We start from the raw sequence: 20,838 nt of genomic DNA, 5'->3' as shown, positions 1-20,838 counted from the left end.
CTTCAGACACATTGAGTTATCCAACTCTACTACCACCAACTCCATTATACTGGAGCCTGACTCCTGTCTCCCCTCACCGTTTTCTGCAGGACCTTGCAGTTGAAGACCTCAGTGGAGGACTCATCTCAGTCCTGATCCAGCTTTATCACCTGATCAATGGCCCTTTCTGCCTCACCATACTGCTGGAGAGAGAAGAGTGGGAGGGATGGGAGGAGGGGGGGTGAGAGGAGGTAGAGGGGAGGGAGAGAGAGAGGATGGGGGAGAGAGGGGAGATGAAGCGAGAGAGAGCAGGGGTAAGCGAAGGGGAGATAAGATGAGTGGGGAGAGGGAGAAGAGATTGAAAGTCAATTTTCACCGACAGACACACACACACTGTCAGCAATTTCGTATTTCACAGACACTCCAAAATATACCGTAACCCTAAAGATCTTTATTTATTAAATGCATTTAAGTTATGACTGTTTGATAATAGGTTGCTTCTTGTGTAAATATTTTCTGTCTGGATTTTAATGATTTGTATGTCAGCTTTAACCCCATCAGTGCACTCCCCTTGAGGAAGTATCCCTTTGGCCAATGGGGGCGAGCTGTATGGACTTCTGAGCGTCTGATAGGGCAGAGGGGTAGAGCTCCAGACACCATTAGGAGTACAAACCATTCCCAAAGAAATACAAGAAATGAGATCAAAGTAGAAATAGTCCAGATCTTTACCACCTAGTAAATCTGTTTGACATCTTACATTTGAGTACTCCTTCAATAGTCTAGGGAGCAACATACCCATACCACACACATACAGACATAGGCATCCACAAGAACACATCCATAAAATGTCTGAACTACTGGGAAAGAATCTGGCAAGGTCTAGACATGTATGTATGCGTGTATGTGTATATTTATATGAATGTGCATGTGTGTGTGTGTGTGTGTATGTCTGTGTGTGCCTAGCCACTCATGGTTATGTGGTTCAATGGCACCATCATGTGTCCAATAGGCAGAAATATAAGAAATGAGCTGAATGGATAGTTATGATTCAATGTAAATGACCAAAATAATCCATTTATTTGTTGTCTATTTATTGTCAACCTTTGAGCTTATTTACAACATGGTGCTTATACTGTATTCAATGTATTTAAAATATGTAATTATTAATTATAAATCATTTGATAATAAAACAAGCAATATTATGACACTGAACAATATGGTATTACATAATATAAAATGCGAAATAATATCTGACAGCAATACAAAGTAAAACATATTTAAACACATCAGGAGCAACTCCAGAGCTAAAATTATTTAAAAGCTCTTGTCAATTATGTTCCTTGTTGTATCACTAAGACAAGCCAATACTTTATATGTTATATAAATCTGGAATCGGCAAAATTCCATAAAAAAAGATAAGCAATACAATCTATAGACAGTAAACAGATAAGTTGACATTTTGAGCCTGTAATCGAACCTACAAATGCTGATGCTCCAGTTACTCAACTAGTCTAAAGAAGGCCAGTTGTATTGCTTCTTTAATCAGAACGACAGTTTTCAGTTGTGCTAACATAATTGCAATATGGTTTTCTAATGATTAATTAGCCTTTTAAAATGTTTAACTTGGATTAGCTAACACAACGTGCCATTGGAACACAGGAGTGATGGTTGCTGATAATGGGCCTCTGTACGCCTATGTAGATATTCCATAAGACATCTGCCATTTCCAGCTACAATAGTAATTTACCACATTAACAATGTCTACACTGCATTTCTGATCAATTTGATGCTATTTTAATGGACACATTTTTTTACTTTTTTTTCAAAAACAAGGACATTTTAAGTGACCCCAAACTTTTGAACGGTAGTGCACATACTGTATTTATCATTAGAAGAACAATCTAAATTCCAGCATTTACTCAAAAGTTAAAGCTCATTGTCTTAAACCTTCTAGATAAGAAAGCACTATCATAGTAAGAGAATAGCATTGTGAGGCCTATCTTTGGTTTGATGCTGTTGCTCTTCAGTCCAGGTTCTGTTGTGGATCTCTTCAGTCCAGGTTCTGTTGTGGTTCTCTTCAGTCCAGGTTCTGTTGTGGTTCTCTTCAGTCCAGGTTCTGTGCTGGTTCTCTTCAGTCCAGGTTCTGTCGTGGTTCTCTTAAGTTCTCATAATCGGAGAGCTCAGTATCTATCTGAGGGGCTGTGTCACTCACATTCTGAAAGAAGACACATTAAATGAGCACTTTACAAACCACACAAACTGCATTATAAGAGACTTACTTCCAGGGTGTCATACTCTGGTGACCAGGTCTTCATGTTCAGAGATGTGTACATGTCACTGTTGGGGTCAGGATGGACACTCTGTGGAGCAGAGACACAGAAACACAAACACTCAATACGGCATAAAACACAAATACATGAATTCATTCACTTACTGTTTATGTCAGTGGTATTGGGATTGAAATAACTTAGGTTTTTGACGTTATTACCTGTGTGTCTGCTGTGGTATTACTTCCTCCTGTGGATCTCCTGTAATGATGGACAGAGTGAGTTCTGCTCTCTACTGACCTCTAGTGTAGTTTGATATGTTACTAATACAGTATATGTAGATGGCTGGCTCACCTCTTCATATAGCAGTAGATTGTGACTAGAAGAGCTCCAGCAGTCAGGACAGCCCCCACCCCCACCACAGGAAACCAGGGAAACACTGCTGTAGAATCATGAGATAATAAATACATGGTGGAGATATGACATAGAGGAAACCAGGGAAACACTGCTGCAGTGTCATGAGATAATAAATGCATGGTGGAGATATGACATAGAGGAAACCAGGGAAACACTGCTGTAGTATCATGAGATAATAAATGCATGGTGGAGATATGACATAGAGGAACCCAGGGAAACACTGCTGTAGTATTGTGAGATTCTAAATACATGGTGGAGATATGACATAGAGGAAACCAGGGAAACACTGCTGTAGTATCATGAGATTATAAATGCATGGTGCAGATACGACAGAGGAAACCAGGGAAACACTGCTGTAGTATTGTGAGATAATACATGCATGGTGGAGATATGACATAGAGGAAACCAGGGAAACACTGCTGTAGTATCATGAGATTATAAATGCATGATGGAGAGATGACATAGAGGAAACCAGGGAAACAGTGCTGCAGTATCATGAGATTATAAATGCATGGTGGAGATATGACATAGAGGAAACCAGGGAAACACTGCTGCAGTATCATGAGATTATAAATGCATGGTGGAGATATAGGGGAAACCTGGGAAGAACAAAATGAACCAATATTTATTTAATTCTATGTCATATGGTATGATAAGTGTCTAACATCGCTAATGATTCTTTATTGTTGTTGATATGTGTGATGATCAATGAATAGAGGAAGAGTAGGTGTACTTACAGTGAACGTCCAAAAGCACTGAAGAAGAGTTGAGACATCCATATTTATTCTCAACCTCACAGTAATATTCTCCACTGTCCTCAGTGCTGAACTTGGTGATGGTGTATCTATGTCCTGATGCTTTTGGTGAGGTTACGTTCTTCTTGTACCAGGTGTATTTGTCCACAGGTGGGTTGGCATCACTGCTGCAGGTCAGAGTCACTGAACTGCCCTCCACTATTCCACCAGAGGGACTGACTGACACCGAGGTGTTCTTTGGGCCATCTGGTAAAGAGGATGACAGAAATGGTAAGAGTACACATGGTATAATGCAACAATGTGTTCTCTTACCTTGCTCAGAAAACTTGCAGGGTACCAAATAAAACCACCCGCAGGTCAAGTTCGGCCCGCGGTGTCACAGTATCCACAGAAGGTGGCGCCCCTCCTCAGTCGGACGGCGCTCGGCGGTCGTCGTTGCCGATCTACTAGCTGCCACCGATCTATGTTTCTGTGTTCTTTGGGTTTTGTCTGTCTAGGTCCGCACCTGTTCCTTGTCTGTCATTAGTGGGGGGGGGAGGTATTTAGTTTGTTCCTTTGTGTTCTGTATTCGTGCAGGATTGTTTGTATGTCGACAGGCAGTTAGTAGTTAACGCTGCTTTTGATTTTCAGCGTGGAACTAATTATTATTGTATTGCCGGGCTGTGCCCCGTGCGTTATCGTTCTTGGAAACCTATTCTCCCTTTTTGGTTGTTGTGCGCACCCTGTGCCTTTTGACCACCTTTGTTACGGTGACAATAAAACTTTGGCACTCCTGGACCTCAGTCTCCTGCTCTTGACTCTGCCCCTTTTTCCCTGCCCTTAAGGAAACATGACAGAATCCCGCACCACAACGATGGAGTCAGCAGGAGCAGAAGCGCCGTCCATGGCGGAGTAGGTGTCACAACACGCCAGCCTCCTCCACCGCCTGGGCTCGGCTATGGACCAGGTGCTAGCCTGGTTGGAGAGCTGGGAGAGAGATGCTTCCCCCACCAGACCAGCTCCTGTTCCTCAGCCGGCGCCCCTACCAACACCCACTGAAGCGGGTTCAAGCGGAATCCGGTTTACGCCTCTGAGGGAATTCGATGGGATGGCCGCAGGGTGTAAGGGGTTTTTGCTCCAGATAGAACTATACCTGGCGACCGTCCGCCCCTCTCCCTCCGACGAAGAGAAAGTGAGCGTCCTCGTCTCGTGTCTTACGGGTAGAGCCCTGGAATGGGCCAACGCGGTCTGGGATGGCCCAGACTCGGCTCGGGGCGACTACCCGGAGTTCACCCGTCGCTTCCGGGCGGTATTCGATCATCCCCCGGAGGGCAAGGTGGCGGGTGAGCGGTTATTTCACTTGAGACCGGAGACGAGGAGCGCTCAGGACTTTGCCCTGGAGTTCCGGACTCTCGCCGCTGGATCGGGGTGGAATGAGCAGGCCCTGATAGATCACTATCGATGCAGTCTCCGAGAGGATGTCCGCTGGGAGCTGGCTTGTAGGGACAACACCATCACTCTAGACCAGCTGGTGGATTTGTCCATCAGGCTGGACAACCTGCTGGCTGCTCGGGGACGTTCAAGTCGGGGCCTGTTCGTTCCACCTCCCAGCCCTCCTGCTCCACTGCCCATGGAGATAGGAGGAGCTACTTCGCGGAGGACCGGAGGGGGGGGCCTCTCCTGCACCCACTGTGGGCGCAGAGGACACACTGCGGACCGGTGCTGGAGGGGTCCACCCAGGAGTTCGGATGGCAGGCTGAGCACTACATCGACCCCCCAGGTGAGTCAGCACCAGCCACACCCAGAGCCCCCTGTCGACCACATGTACACCTCAATTTGTTTTCCCAATTTTTCCCCTCACTTCCAGTATAAGGCACTCGTCGATTCAGGTGCAGCTGTGAGTTTTATGGACCGTGGGGTAGCCAAGAGGTTACTAAGCCTCTTGGGGCTATGTGGGACGCAAGCGTGCCACCCGTGGTGCACCCTATCAACAACAGGTGCAATATCAAGAGCAGCAAATTTGAAACCAATTAAATGTCAAAATTAAAAATTTTCAAACATACAACTATCTTACACCGTTTGAAAGATAAACATCTCCTTAATCTAACCACGTTGTCCGATTTCAAAAAGGCTTTACGGCGAAAGCATAAAGTTAGATTATGTTAGGAGAGTACATTAACAATAGCTGTGTGTAATGTTTTTTCAATTCAAAGACAGGCGTCACCAAAACCAGAAAATCAGCTAAAATTATGCACTAACCTTTGACAATCTCCATCAGATGACACTCCTAGGACATTATGTTAGACAATACATGCATTTTTAGTTCTATCAAGTTCATATTTATATCCAAAAACAGCGTTTTACTATGGCGTTGATGTTCAGGAAATCGTTTCCCTCCAATAACCGCCAGTCAAGTCAGCACAACAAATGAAATAATTACTATTCGAAAACATTGGTAAAATATTATATTGTCATTCAAAGAATTATAGATTTATATCTCTTGAACGCAACCGGCTTGCCAGATTTAAAAACAACCTTACTGGGAAATCACACTTTGCAATAATCTGAGCACTGCGCCCAGAAAAATACGCTTTGCGATACAGACTAACCGCCATGTTGGAGAGATCTAAAATCGAAAATACTATGTAAATAATCCATTACCTTTGATTCTCTTCATCAGATGTCACTTCCAGGAATCCCAGGTCCATAACGAATGTAGTTCTGTTCGAAAAAGCTCATCATTTATGTCCAAAAAGCTCTGTGTTGTTAGCACATGATCTATGCCCGCCGGACTTCACTTCATGAACGAGGGGAAAAAAAATATTTACGTTCGTTCAAACATGTCAAACGTTGTATAGCATAAATCATTAGTGCCTTTTTTAACCAGAACATGAATAATATTCAAGGCGGACGATTGCGTTCTCTTTTAAAACGTATTGGAACGAGAGTACCCAACATGAACTTGCGCGCCAGAGTCTAATCGGCCATCACCGTTCCATGGCTCTTGTTCAGTCAGATCTCACAGTAGAAGACTCAAAACACTTTGTAAAGACCGGTGACATCTAGTGGAAGCAATAGGAAGTGCTCAAACATGAATAAGCCCCTGTGTGTTTCAATGGCATAGGCTTAAAGGTAATTCAACACATCAGGTATCCACATCCTGTCAGAATCTGTCTCAGGGTTTTGACTGCCATATGAGTTCTGTTATACTTACAGACACCATTCAAACAGTTTTAGAAAATTCAGAGTGTTTTCTATCCAAACCTGAACAATAATATGCATATTCTAGCTTCTGAGTTGGTGTAGGAGGCAGTTAAAAATGGGCACATATTTTTTTCAAAATTCTCAATACTGCCCCCTAGCCCTAAGAAGTTTTTAAGGGGTGGCCGAGGGAGTGCTCAGGTAGGTGTATAGGAGTTTCCGTCAGTGCGACCACGGTGGAAAGTCCAGACCAAGTCTCCACCGTGCACATTCCCTCTGAATATGCCGATTTGGCTATCGCCTTCAGTAAAACGAAGGCGACTCAATTACCCCCTCATCGACGAGGGGATTGTGCGGTAAACCTCCAGGCTGACGCGGCCCTTCCTATGAGTCACCGGTATCCTCTGTCTCAGGAGGAGACAGTGGCTATGGAGACATATGTCACTGAGTCTTTGAGACAGGGATACATTCGGCCATCCAAGTCACCCGTCTCCTCGAGCTTATTTTTTGTGAAGAAGAAGGAGGGAGGTCTGCGCCCGTGCATTGACTATAGAGGTCTAAATTCTATCACGGTGGGTTTCAGTTACCCGCTACCTCTCATTGCTACTGCAGTGGAGTCATTTCACGGGGCGCGCTTCTTCACCAAACTAGATCTCAGGAGCGCGTATAACCTGGTGCGTATCCGAGATGGAGACGAGTGGAAAACCGCATTTAGTACCACATCTGGCCATCATGAGTACCTCGTCATGCCGTATGGGTTAAAAAATGCTCCCGCTGTCTTCCAATCCTTTGTGGACGAGGTTCTCAGAGACATGGAGGGCCAGTAGGAGGCACTCTTTCCTCTGGTCTAAAAAATATCCCAATGCCCCAGGGCAGTGATTGGGGACACTGCCCTGTGTAGGGTGCCGTCTTTCGGATGGGACGTTAAACGGGTGTCCTGACTCTCTGAGGTCATTAAAGATCCCATTGCACTTATCGTAAGAGTAGGGGTGTTAACCCCGGTGTCCTGGCTAAATTCCCAATCTGGCACTCATACCATCACGGCTGTCTAATCATCCCCAGCTTACAATTGGCTCATTCATCCCCCTCCTCTCCCCTGAAACTATTCCCCAGGTCGTTGCTGTAAATGAGAATGTGTTCTCAGTCAACTTACCTGGTAAAATAACGGTAAAATAAAATAAAAAAAATAAAAAAATAAAAAAACATGTTCGGACAGGGTGGGGTGGTGTACATCGATGACATCTTGATCTACTCCGCCACACGCGCCGCGCATGTGGCTCTGGTGCGTAAAGTGCTTGGGCGGCTGCTGGAGCATAACGTATACGTCAAGGCTGAGAAATGTGAGTTCTCCAAACGAGACGTCTGTTATCTGGGATATCGCATTTCCACCACGGGGGTGGTGATGGAATGTGACCGCGTTACGGCGGTGCGTAATTGGCCGACCCCTACCACGGTGAAGGAGGTGCAGCGGTTCTTGGGGTTCGCCAATTATTACCGGAGGTTTATGGTTTTGGTCAGGTGGCGGCTCCCATTACCTCACTGATGAAGGGGGGTCCGGTGCTGCGGTCGGCATCCGGACCCCTCTTTGCCATTCATAGTGGAGGTGGACGCGTCCGAGGCCGGGGTAGGAGCAGTGCTGTCGCAGCGTTCGGGCGCTCCTCCGAAGCTCCGCCCCTACGCATTCTTTTCCAAGAAGCTGAGCCCGGCGGAGCGCAACTATGATGTGGGGGACAGGGAGTTGTTAGCTGTGGTCAAGGCTTTGACGGTGTGGAGACATTGGCTTGAGGGGGCACGTCACCCTTTTCTCATCTGGACCGACCACCGTAACCTGGAGTACATCCGGGCAGCGAGGAGACTTAATCCTCGTCAAGCCAGGTGGACCATGTTCTTTACGAGGTTCCAATTTACCCTCTCATACATTCCAGGTTCCCGGAACCGGAAGGCCGACGCACTGTCGCGTCTCTACGACTCCGAGGAGCGGACCATCGATCCTACTCCCATACTCCCCGCTTCCTGTCTGGTGGCACCGGTGGTACGAGAGGTGGATGAGGACATCGAGCGGGCAGGTCAGTCAGAACCCACTCCACCTCAATGTCCCAAGGGTCTGAAGTTCGTTCCGCTTGGTGTTCGTGATCGCCTGATCCGATTGTCCCACACTCTACCCTCCTCGGGTCATCCTGGGGTTGAACGGACAGTGCGGGGCCTGAAGGGAAAGTACTGGCGGCCCACCTTGGTTGAGGATGTGAGACACTATGTCTCTTCCTGTTCGGTGTGTGCCCAGTGCAAGGCTCCTAGGCACCTGCCTCGAGGGAAACTACAGCCCCTCCTCGTTCCACAGCGACCTTGGTCTCACCTCTCGGTGGATTTCCTCACGGATCTCGCGCCATCTCAGGGGAACACCCCGATCCTGGTTGTTGTGGATCGGTTCTCGACGTCCTGCCGTCTGCTACCTTTGCCCGGTCTTCCTACGGCCCTACAGACCGCGGAGGCCCTATTCACCCATGTATTCCGGCACTACAGGGTGCCCGAGGACATCTGATCAGGGTCCCCAGTTCACGTCCAGAGTGTGGAGATCGTTTATGGAGAGGCTGGCGGACTCGGTCAGCCTGACCTCGGGTTTTCACCCCGAGAGTAATGGGCATGTAGAACGCATTAACCAGGATGTGGCCAGGTTTCTGCGGTCGTATTGCCAGGACCGGCCAGGGGAGTGGGCGAGGTTCGTGCCATGGGCCGAAATGGCCCAGAACTCTCAGCGCCACTCTACTAACCTGTCACCTTTCCAGGTTGTATTAGGGTATCAGCCGGTCCTGGTGCCATGGCAGCAGAGCCAGACGGAGGCCCCTGCGGTGGAGGAATGGGTACAACGCTCTAAGGAGACCTGGAGTGCTGTCCAGGAGAGTTTGAAGCGGGCGATAGGACGACATGAGGAGAGCGCTGACCGCCGCCGCAGTGAGGCCCCCGTGTATAACCCGGGGGACAGGGTCTGGCTCTCGACCAGGAACCTGCCCCTCCGCCTGCCCTGCCGGAAGCTGGGTCCGTGATTTGTGGGGCCGTTCAAAGTCCTGAGGAGAATAAACGAGGTGTGTTATAGGTTACAACTTCCTTCATATTACCGTATTAACCCCTCGTTTCATGTGTCTCTCCTCAGGCCGGTGATAGCTGGTCCGCTGCAGGACGCTGAGGTGCGGGAGGTCCCTCCGCCCCCCCTGGACATCGGGGGGGCCCCGGCGTACACAGTCCAGGCCATCCTGGACGCCCGACATCGGGTAGGGGGCCTGCAGTACCTCATGGACTGGGAGGGGTACGGCCTGGAGGAGAGGTGCTGGGTTCCGGTGGGGGTCATTTTGGATCCAGCTATGCTGCAGGAGTTCCACCGTCTCTGTCCAGATTGGCCGGCGCCTCGCCCTCCGGGTCGTCCCCGAGGCCGGCGTCGGCGCGCTGCTGGAGTCGCGGGTCAGGGGAGGGGTACTGTCACAGTATCCACAGAAGGTGGCGCCCTTCCTCGGTCGAGCGGCGCTCGGCGGTCGTCGTCGCCGGTCTACTAGCTGCCACCGATCTATGTTTCTGTGTTCTTTGGGTTTTGTCTGTCTAGGTCCGCACCTGTTCCTTGTCTGTCATTAATGGGGGGGGGGGGGATTTAGTTTGTTCCTTTGTGTTCTGTATTCGTGCGGAATTGTTTGTATGTAGACAGGCAGTTAGTAGTTAATAACCTCTTATGGACAGACGTTCCACTAGCGGAAACCCGTTCCGCCTGCAGAACCCCTAGCCAACTGCCAATGGCATCGCACCGCGCGAAATACAAAACCAACTAAAATACCACTAAAATACCACAATTCAATTTTCTCAAACATATGACTATTTTACACCATTTGAAAGATAAGACTCTCGTTAATCCAACCACATTGTCCGATTTCAAAAAGGCTTTACAGCAAAAGCAAAACATTAGATTATGTTAGGAGAGTACCCAGCCAGAAATAATCACACAGCCATTTTTCAAGCTAGCATATATGTCACAAAAAAACAAAACCACAGCTAAATGCAGCACTAACCTTTGATGATCTTCATCAGATGACACTCCTAGGACATTATGTTATACAATACATGCATGTTTTGTTCAATCAAGTTCATATTTATATAAAAAAACAGCTTTTTACATTAGCATGTGATGTTCAGAACTAGCATACACACCGAAAACTTCGGGTGAATTTACTAAAAACTCTTGATAAACGTTTACAAAATACATAACAATTATTTAAAGAATTATAGATACAGAACTCCTTTATGCAATCGCGGTGTCAGATTTTAAAAAAGCTTTTCGGCAAAAGCACGTTTTGCAATATTCTGAGTATATAGCTCGGCCATCACGGCTAGCTATTCAGATACTCGCCAAGTCGAGGCTCACTAAACTCAGAATTACTATTAGAAAAATTGGATTACCTTTGCTGTTCTTCGTCGGAATGCACTCCCAGGACTTCTACTTCAACAACAAATGTTGTTTTGGTCCCAAATAATCCATAGTTATATTCAAATAGCTCCGTTTTGTTAATGCGTTCAGGTAACTATCCGAAGGGTGACGCGCGGACGCATTTCGTGACAAAAAAATTCAAAATGTTCCTTTACCGTACTTAGAAGCATGTCAAACGCTGTTTAAAATCAATTTTTATGCGATTTTCCTTGTAAAATAGCGATAATATTCCAACAGGACGATATTGTATTCGTTCAAACAGGTGAAGATAACATGGAGTACTCTCGTGGTCGCGCATCTCTTGGCTCTGAGCCACTAGGCTGACCACTCACAAACAGAGCTGCTGGACCCTGCCCAGAGACTGCAGAGATCCCATTCCACTTTCTGGCACCTTCAGGGAGCCTATGGAAGCCTTAGAAAATGTCACGTTACAGCAGAGATACTGTATTTTCGATAGAGAGGCAAAAGAAGCACCAGAAATTGTCAGACAGGCCACTTCCTGTATGGAATCTTCTCAGGTTTTGGCCTGCCATATGAGTTCTGTTATACTCACAGACACCATTCAAACAGTTTTAGAAACTTTAGAGTGTTTTCTATTCAAATATACTAATTATATGCATATTCTCGTTTCTGGGCAAGAGTAGTAACCAGATTAAATCGGGCAAGTTATTTTCACCCGGTCGTGAAAATAGTGCCCCCTAGCCCTAACAGGTTAACGCTGCTTTTGATTTCAGTGTGGAACTAATTATTATTGTATTGCCGGGCTGCGCCCCGTGCGTTATCATTCTTGGAAATCTATTCTCCCTTTTTGGTTGTTGTGCGCACCCTGTGCCTTTTGACCACCTTTGTTACGGTGACAATAAAACTTTGGCACTACTGGACCTCAGTCTCCTGCTCTTGACTCTGCCCCTTTTTCCCTGCCATTAAGGAAACGTGACACGCGGACCGCCAGTTGTGGAACCCTGGTCTATGTCATGGAAAAAGCAGGTGTTCTTAATGTTTTGTATACTCAGTGTGTAGTTGTAGAATTATATCCCACATACTCACAGGTGACAGTAAGAGTCTCTTCAGGAGAGTGGAGATCCTCATGGTTTTCTACAGCACAGGAGTATCTGCCTGTATCCTCACTGCTGACTGGCTTTAGGTACAGGTACTTGGTCTCATGCCTGATCAGACGTTGTCCGTTCTTGTACCAGATGTAAGAGGGGTTGTCCTGCAGTAAGCATATGGACTCACAGAACAGACAAAGACACTTTCCCTCTATGATGTTGGTTGGATCCTTAATCCGCACCTGAAGACCTGGAATAAAAAACAAAATTAAAACCCTGATTCACCTGATCTCTATTACAATAAACAAAGACTTTCCTACACAGATGGTTCCCATTTTTTTATTTATTTTTTATTTCACCTTTATTTAACCAGGTAGGCTAGTTGAGAACAAGTTCTCATTTACAACTGCGACCTGGCCAAGATAAAGCAAAGCAGTGTGACACAAACAACCCAGAGTTACACATGGAATAAACAAACATACAGTCAATAACACAATAGAAAAAGTCTATATACAGTGTATGAAAATGAGGTAAGATAAGGGAGGTAAGGAAATAAATAGGCCATAGTGGCGAAATAATTACAATATAGCAGTTAAACACTGGAGTGATAGATGTGCCGAAGAGGAATGTGCAAGTAGAGATACTGGGGTGCAAAGGAGCAAAATAAATAAATAACAGTATAGGGATGAGGTAGTTGGATTGGCTATGTACAGGTGCAGTGATCTGTGAGCTGCTCTGACAGCTGGTGCTTAGAGCTAGTGAGGGAGATATGAGTCTCCAGCTTCAGTGATTTTTGCAGTTCGTTCCAGTCATTGGCATTAGAGAACTGGAAGGGAAGGCGGCCAAAGGACGAATTGACTTTGGGGGTGACCAGTGAAATATACCTGCTGGAGTGCGTGCTACATGTGGGTGCTGCTATGGTGACCAGTGAGCTGAGATAAGGCGGTGCTTTACCTAGCAAAGATTTATAGGTGACCTTGTGCCAGTGGGTTTGGCGACGAATATGAAGCGAGGGCCAGTCAACGAGAGCATACAGGTCGCAGTGCTGGGTAGTATATGGGGCTTTGGTGACAAAACAGATTGCACTGTGATAGACTACATCCAAATTGCTGAGTAGAGTGTTGGAGGCTATTTTGTAAATGACATTGCCGAAGTCGCCATTGTATCAATATTAAATAATACATTGACACTGTGGCAGGAACAGGGTTGCAAAACTCTGGTAACTCTCCTAATATCCCCATGTTTTCCAGAATAATCCCAGAATCAGAAGGAATTAATCCTCCAACCAGGATTTCTGGAAAGCCTGGGAATTTTGGGAAAGTTACCAAAATGTTTCAACACTAGGCAGGAGTCACATTCACCTGAAGGTTGTGAGTGCAGTGTTACCTGTGACAGTCAATGTTGCTCCAGGGAAGCTGTACCCCCATCCTGAGGTTTGTGTGTTGAAAATGAACTTGTACTCAGCAGAGTCCTCCTCTCTCAGATCTGTGATTCTCAGGGTGGAGCGACCTCTCTCCTTCTCTCCAGCATACTCCACACGACCTGCATACCCTGGGTCTGTGGTTAGGTCCTCAGGGATCAACTCATCCTTCCAGCTGGCACTCCTTTTTGGACTAAACCAGAGTAATGATGTGATCGTAGCATCACCACTGTCATACGTGGAGGATATATCCACTGATGACCCCTTCAAGGCACAGACTCCCTGATGGGGGTAAGTCACACTCCAACACTTCTGACCACGAACACCTAAAACAATAACATGACAATATAGTGTTTTCTGTATTCTGTTCTCAGATCATTCTGTGTGATGAGTGTTTCAGATGTGTAATTCACCATGAATGAATATAGCCTACTGAGGAGGAATACTGTAGTTGAATCTGCACTCACACACTGCAGGAGAGTGGAGATTCTCATGCCCTTTTACAGCACAGGAGTAACTGTCTGCATCACTAATGTAGTCTGAGTACAGGCTGGATGTGTCCCCCTTTACTTTGTATCCGTTCCTATACCAGATGTAGGTGGGGTTGTCAGTCAGAGTACACGTGCCACAGTTCAGGGTCACCCATCTTGAAAACAGTGAAGTTGTAATCTTTACCTGAAGATCTAGAGAGAAATACATCACATGAAAATACTGTATGAATTTACTGAGTTCTCTTCTGAAGAAATGATGCAAGCCATTCCTATTACAGTCTGTACAGACTATCATCCTGACCCTAATACTGAATAAACACAAATCAAGATATGTGTTGAACTAGCCTACAATAACTAGACTATTCATTTTGTTTGAATACAAATTTCGTTAGTCCGTAGATTGATGAGGCACATTTGTATCGAATCTTGATCTAGAATTTAACACGGTATTACCTGTGACAGAGTAACTCCGTGTTATACTGCCCTCCTGGATCTGAATAAACTATTTTAGAGACAATAATGACAGTCATTCTCTCTCTCAGGTCTCTGTTTGAACGACACTGAACAAAAATATAAATGCAACATGTAAAGTGTTGGTCCCATGTTTCATGAGCTGAAATAATAAATCCCAGAAATGTTCCATATGAACAAAAGGCGTATTTGCCTCCTGCAGCACGACACATCTCCTTCACAGAGAGTTTATCAGGCTTTTGATTGTGGCCATTCACGTGGTCTGCGGTTGTGAGGCCAGTTGGACGTACTGCCAAATTCTCTGAAATGACGTTGGAGGCGGCTTACGGTAGATAGATGAACATTCAATTATCTGGTAAAAGCTCTGGCTGACATTCCTGCAGTCAGCATGCCAATTGCACACTCCCTCAAAACTTGATACATCTGTGGCATTGTCTTGTGTGACAAAAGTGCACAATTTAGAGTGGCCTTTTGTTATCCCCAGCACAAGGTGCACCTGTGTAATGGTAATGCTGTTTAATCAGCTTCATTATATGCCACACTGTCAAGTGGATTGGTTATCTTGGCCAAGGAGAAATTCTCACAAACAGGGATGTTATCAAGTTTGTTCACAACATTTGACAGCTGTATGTTTTTTGTGCAAATGGAAAATTTCTGGGATCTTTTATTTCAGCTCATGAAACAAACAGATTTCTTGTTGCATGTATATTTTATTCAGTGTCCGTATGTCCTCTTATGTGAAATACTAAATTTATTTTTTCCTGTCACATTCCACCACAGTGTCTGTATGACTGCCCTTAATAATACAGTAATGACAGTTATAGATGTGAGATGAGTGACAGATCACCTGTGACAGTCAGGGACACAGGTGAGCCATGAAACTTTTCTCCAGATGTTATGAATCTGAACCTGTACCCAGCAGAGTCTCTCAATCTCAGGTCTGTGATTCTCAGGGTACAGTCACTCTTCTTATCCCCAATGTACTCTATATGACCCTCATATCCTGGCACTGAGTTCAGATCTTCAGCCTCCATACCAGACCATTTAGTAAACCAGAAAGCTTTTTTGATCTCATGATAACTGGGATATGTGTAAGAGCAGGATATGTCCACTGTTGACCCCTTCAAGACACAGATACTCTGATGGGTGTAAGTCACACTCCAACAGTTCTGACCTGAAAGACAAGAAGACAATAGAACACCTTTATATTACCAATACACTTATGTTGTTATGTTCACCTGCAAGAAAACCAAAAGTCACTCAAACAGAAGGGGGAAATACCAGAGTCACTAACAAAGACCAAAATGTGACCGGTTTCCAGGAAGTGTTCTGAAAGAAACTCATGGGGGTGTCCATTGAAAGTTGACTAGCAATAACAACTGGAACCAGAGACATGAGCGCCCACAATATTTGCCCGATAAGAAAAAAGTAAAAGCCTACACCAAACGTGAAGACAGGAAGCAAACCAAAAAATGGAGCAAACCAAAAGCAGGGAAGATAAAGAATTGTTTTTCTATAACTCAAATAGGGAGAACCAAATAATGTGTTGACCCCCCACATCGCTTAAACAAACTTTATCAACGCCCCAGCCACTCTTAAATATCACCTGGGTCAGCACAGGTGAAACACCTTCCCACTAACCAGATGGACAAGTGAACACAGGTGTAACACATACTGACTAACGAGGTGATGCCCCGTCTCGAAATATAAATAAAAAAAGTCAACACTGTTGATTAAGTATGAAAACAAGTTTTCACCAGTTAAAATCATATGCTGTGAAAGTAACAAGGGAGTGACCGCTCCCTCAGCTTTGTAGTTTTTAAACTTTTGTAGTTATTTTTTCATGGGTCTTCAGTGCTCAAAAAAGTAGTACAATGGTGTACAAGTGCAAAAACGTAATGAAAGGTATCTGGTAGAAGTACATTTCTCTATTGACTGCATTTTCATGAATTTGATTATATATCTTGAAGCCCATTCAACACTGCGTGGCAAAGGATACGGAACTAAAGCAGAAGTGAACTTCACATTCACAGCAAATTAAATAATGATCGTCTGACAACCTGAAACAAATTTTGGATTAAAAAAGTTCACACTCACACACTGCAGGAGAGTGGAGATCCTCATGACCTTTTACAGCACAGGAGTAACTGTCTGCATCACTAAAGTAGTCTGAGTACAGGCTGGATGTGTCCTCCTTTACTTTGTGTCCGTTCTTGTACCAGATGTAGGTGGGGTTGTCAGTCAGAGTACAGGTGGTGATACAGGTCAGTGACACACTCTCTCCCTCACTCACAGTGGCAGGAGTCATCATTACCTGCAGGTCTGAATACAGGGTCAATGACAATAACATAATTAAACCAATCAAGATTTATGGATAAAACATTTATAATGAAACATCAAATAGAAATGTATGTATAAACATGAACATTTGTTCAGTGCAACCTGTGACAGTCAGAGTTGTTCCAGGGAAGCTGTACCCCCATCTTGATGTCTGTGTGTTGAAGATGAACTTGTACTCAGCTGAGTCCTCCTCTCTCAGATCTGTGATTCTCAGGGTGGAGTGACCTCTCTCCTTCTCTCCAGCATACTCCACACGACCTGCATACCCTGGGTCTGTAGTTAGGTCCTCAGGGATCAACTTATCACTCCAGCTGTCACTCTGTTTAGTGCTAAACCAGAGTGATGATGTGACGGTATCATAACCAACATTAGTACAGGATATGTCCACTGTTGACCCCTTCAAGACACAGATTCTCCTCTTGGTGTAAGTTACTCTGTTGCAGCCCTGACCCTTGACACCTGCAACATAATGGAATCACATTAGTACATTATACTGCATTTTAAGTTATTTTCATGAATGAAAATACCTATCAAATTACAGAGTGAGACCATAAGGATGTAGTACAAACATTCTGTATACATTCTGTATTAGATTCCATATGAGATTCACACTCACACACTGCAGGAGAGTGGAGATCCTCATGGCCTTTTACAGCACAGGAGTAACTGTCTACATAGTTACTGGAGACTGGGTCTTTGTACTGGGGGGAGGTGCTCTCATCTAGATGTTGTCCGTTCTTGTACCAGATGTAGGTGGGGTTGTCAGTCAGAGTACAGGTGGTGATACAGGTTAGTGTCTTATCCTGATGTCCACCAGTCACCTTCACCTGAAGACCTGGAGAAAAAACAATATCACTGTAAATCCCTTTATCACTGACTTATCGCTCTAATACAAAGATGGAGGAAATCCTATGTTATCCAGACATAAATACAAACCAATACATTTATCCTGAACTAAATGAAATTCAACAGTTTAACTATATTGAATGTAACTGTACCTGTGACAGACAGAGTGACTCCAGGTTTGCCAGTATATCTCCATTTCCCAGTCTGATCTGTAAATCTGAATTTGTACGTAGCTGAGTCACTCTCTCTCAGGTCTGTGATTGACAGGGTGTGACCATTCTCTTTATCCTTACGGTATGTCACACGCCCTTTGTAGTCTGGGTCATCACTCAGACTAACAGGACCCACAGCATCATTTTTAGTGAACCAGAAGGTTGTTGTGACTGTACCACTGGGATATGTGTAAGAGCAGGACAGTTCAACTGTTGACCCCTCCAAGGTACAGATACTCTGAGTGGTGTAAGTCACACTCCAGCCATCCTGACCCAGTACCACTGAAACACAGTCACACAACACAATGGTATCAGAATTAAGCCAAGGCCAATTGGCTCACACTGACAGTAGGGTTTGTCCACACTTTGTTGCCATAGTTGCTGAGTTGAGTGTGAATGGAAACCACAGATAAGCATCACTCAGTGAGGAGTGAAAGATAACTATTTAAAGTGAAGTAGAGACTCCTAACAGAACACACCAGAATAACATTATGATTCTTATCCTTTTAGAAATGTCTGTAGATTCACAAACCGGGCAACTAAAAGATAAGAATGAGACCATACCTGCTACAGACCAGAGAAAGACCACCAACACACTTCCTGCTGTTCTCAAGGCCATTGTTGCATCTCCCACCCTGCAGTCTTAGAAACATAAACAACAAGTCACTCTATAGCTGGTGAATAACTCCACCTGATACATTGAAGTAGAAACTGTAAATGGGGTACAGGGCCTCATTACTGAAAATGAACCAGGCTCATATTGTGTTGTGTTGTGTTGTGCTATATGGTTGTCTATGTGAATACTGTCTGTATGTAATGTGTGTGATGTGTTGCATGTCTGTCTAAATCTGTCTACATTTAAGCTGACATGATGTATGATGCAAAACTAGTTCCTAATGTATACAATAGTCATCATCATCATCAACAAAAACAATCACTTATTGAACAGATCTGTAGTACTGTAAACACATATTTCTACATTGATTATTCTGAAGCTGTTTTATTCTCAGAACCCCAAATATAGGAGGATAAATGTTCAATCCTCTACGGTCCGTCAAGCTGAACAGCAGCCTAAAGACTGACCACCAGGTTCAATGATAGCTCCTATCCCCAAGCTGTGAGGATAAACAGCAAGTGACTCACACACACTCTTGTTTTTAATGGGGTAGCTCAGCTTTAATATTGCAGATAGATTGTGGCTTCCATCAATGTAATTGTCTGAATCATTTTCAATTCCCTATTTATATTTTTTGTAAATATATACAATATATATAATATATATAAATATGTGTGTGTGTGTATGTTACTTTTTTGCTGAGTTTATGTATATATATATATATATATATATATATATATAAACTCATATATATATATATATAAACTCAGCAAAAAAGTAACATCCCTTTTTCAGGACCCTGTCTTTCAAAGATAATTCGTAAAATTAAAATAACTTCACAGATCTTCATTGTAAAGGGTTTAAACACTGTTCCCCATGCTTGTTCAATGAACTACAAACAATTAATGAACATGCACCTGTGGAACGGTTGTTAAGACACTAACAGCTTACAGACTATAGGCAATTAAGTTCACAGTTATGAAAACTTAGGACACTAAAGAGTCCTTTCTACTGACTCTGAAAAACACCAAAAGAAAGATGCCCAGGGTCCATGCTCATCTGCGTGAACGTGCCTTAGGCATGCTGCAAGGAGGCATGAGGACTGCAAATGTGGCCAGTGAAATAAATTGCAATGTCCGTACTGTGAGACGCCCAAGACAGTGCTACAGGGAGACAGGACGGACAGCTGATCGTCCTCGCAGTGGCAGACCACGTGTAACAACACCTGCACAGGATCGGTACAACCGAACATCACACCTGCGGGACAGGTAAAGGATGGCAACAACAACTGCCCGAGTTACACCAGGAACGCACAATCCCTCCATCAGTGCTCAGACTGTCCGCAATAGGCTGAGAGAGGCTGGACTGAGGGCTTGTAGGTCTGTTGTAACGCAGGTCCTCACCAGACATCACCGGAAACAACGTCGCCTATGGGCACAAACCCACCGTCGCTGGACCAGATAGGACTGGCAAAACGTGCTCTTCACTGATGAGTCGCGGTTTTGTCTCACCAGGGGTGCTGGTCAGATTCGCGTTTATCGTCGAAGGAATGAGTGTTACACTGAGGCCTGTACTCTGGAGCGGGATCGATTTGGAGGTGGAGAGTCCGTCATGGTCTGGGGCGGTGTGTCACAGCATCATCGGACTGAGCTTGTTGTCATTGCAGGCAATCTCAACACTGTGCGTTACAGGGAAGACATCCTAATCCCTCATGTGGTACCCTTCCTGCAGGCTCATCCTGACATGACCCTCCAGCATGACAATGCCACCAGCCATACTACTCTTTCTGTGCGTGACTTCCTGCAAGACAGGAATGTCAGTGTTCTGCCATGGCCAGCGAAGAGCCCGTATCTCAATCCCATTGAGCACGTCTGTGACCTGTTGGATCGGAGGGTGAGGGCTAGGGCCATTCCCCCCCAGAAATGTCCGGGAACTTGCAGGTGCCTTGGTGGAAGAGTGGAAGAGTAACATCTCAGAGCAAGAACTGGCAAATCTGGTGCAGTCCATGAGGAGGAGATGCACTGCAGTACTTAATGAAGCTGGTGGGAACCATTATTCAATTTCTGTTAGTCACATGTCTGTGGAACTTGTTCAGTTTATGTCTCCGTTGTTGAATCTTGTTATGTTCATACAAATACTTACACATGTTAAGTTTGCTGAAAATAAACACAGTTGACAATGAGAGGACGTTTCTTTTTTTGCTGAGTTTATATCTATATTTTGTAAATATATTTTCCACTCAATGATCATGCTGCTGCTCCCCCTATGGTCATTCCACCCCAACCCTTCTACAGTCTTTACTCTGCCTCCACCCCAATGGTCATATATTT

The 20,838-nt window shown here is 44.9% G+C and overlaps 2 protein-coding genes across 3 annotated transcripts in view; both read right to left on the bottom strand.

The window, feature by feature from the left end:
• Positions 1–20,838, bottom strand: part of LOC115177748 (B-cell receptor CD22-like) — a 234,121-nt gene that overhangs the window by 108,854 nt on the left and 104,429 nt on the right. The gene's annotated exons all lie outside the window — the stretch shown is intronic.
• Positions 1–20,838, bottom strand: part of LOC115177904 (uncharacterized) — a 78,709-nt gene that overhangs the window by 47,214 nt on the left and 10,657 nt on the right. The window contains exons 2-4 of the mRNA XM_029738900.1: positions 17,833–18,174; positions 17,451–17,669; positions 15,377–15,668 (exon numbers count right to left, since the gene is read on the bottom strand). Coding sequence (XP_029594760.1) covers positions 15,377–15,668; positions 17,451–17,669; positions 17,833–18,174 — 853 coding nt within the window. The remainder of the gene's footprint in view (positions 1–15,376; positions 15,669–17,450; positions 17,670–17,832; positions 18,175–20,838) is intronic.

This window comes from Salmo trutta, chromosome 38 (genome assembly GCF_901001165.1).
Source record: "Salmo trutta chromosome 38, fSalTru1.1, whole genome shotgun sequence".
NCBI lineage: Eukaryota > Metazoa > Chordata > Actinopteri > Salmoniformes > Salmonidae > Salmo > Salmo trutta.
The sequence above is the reverse complement of the archived record's forward strand: the minus strand, read 5'-3'. Positions and strand labels throughout refer to the sequence as shown.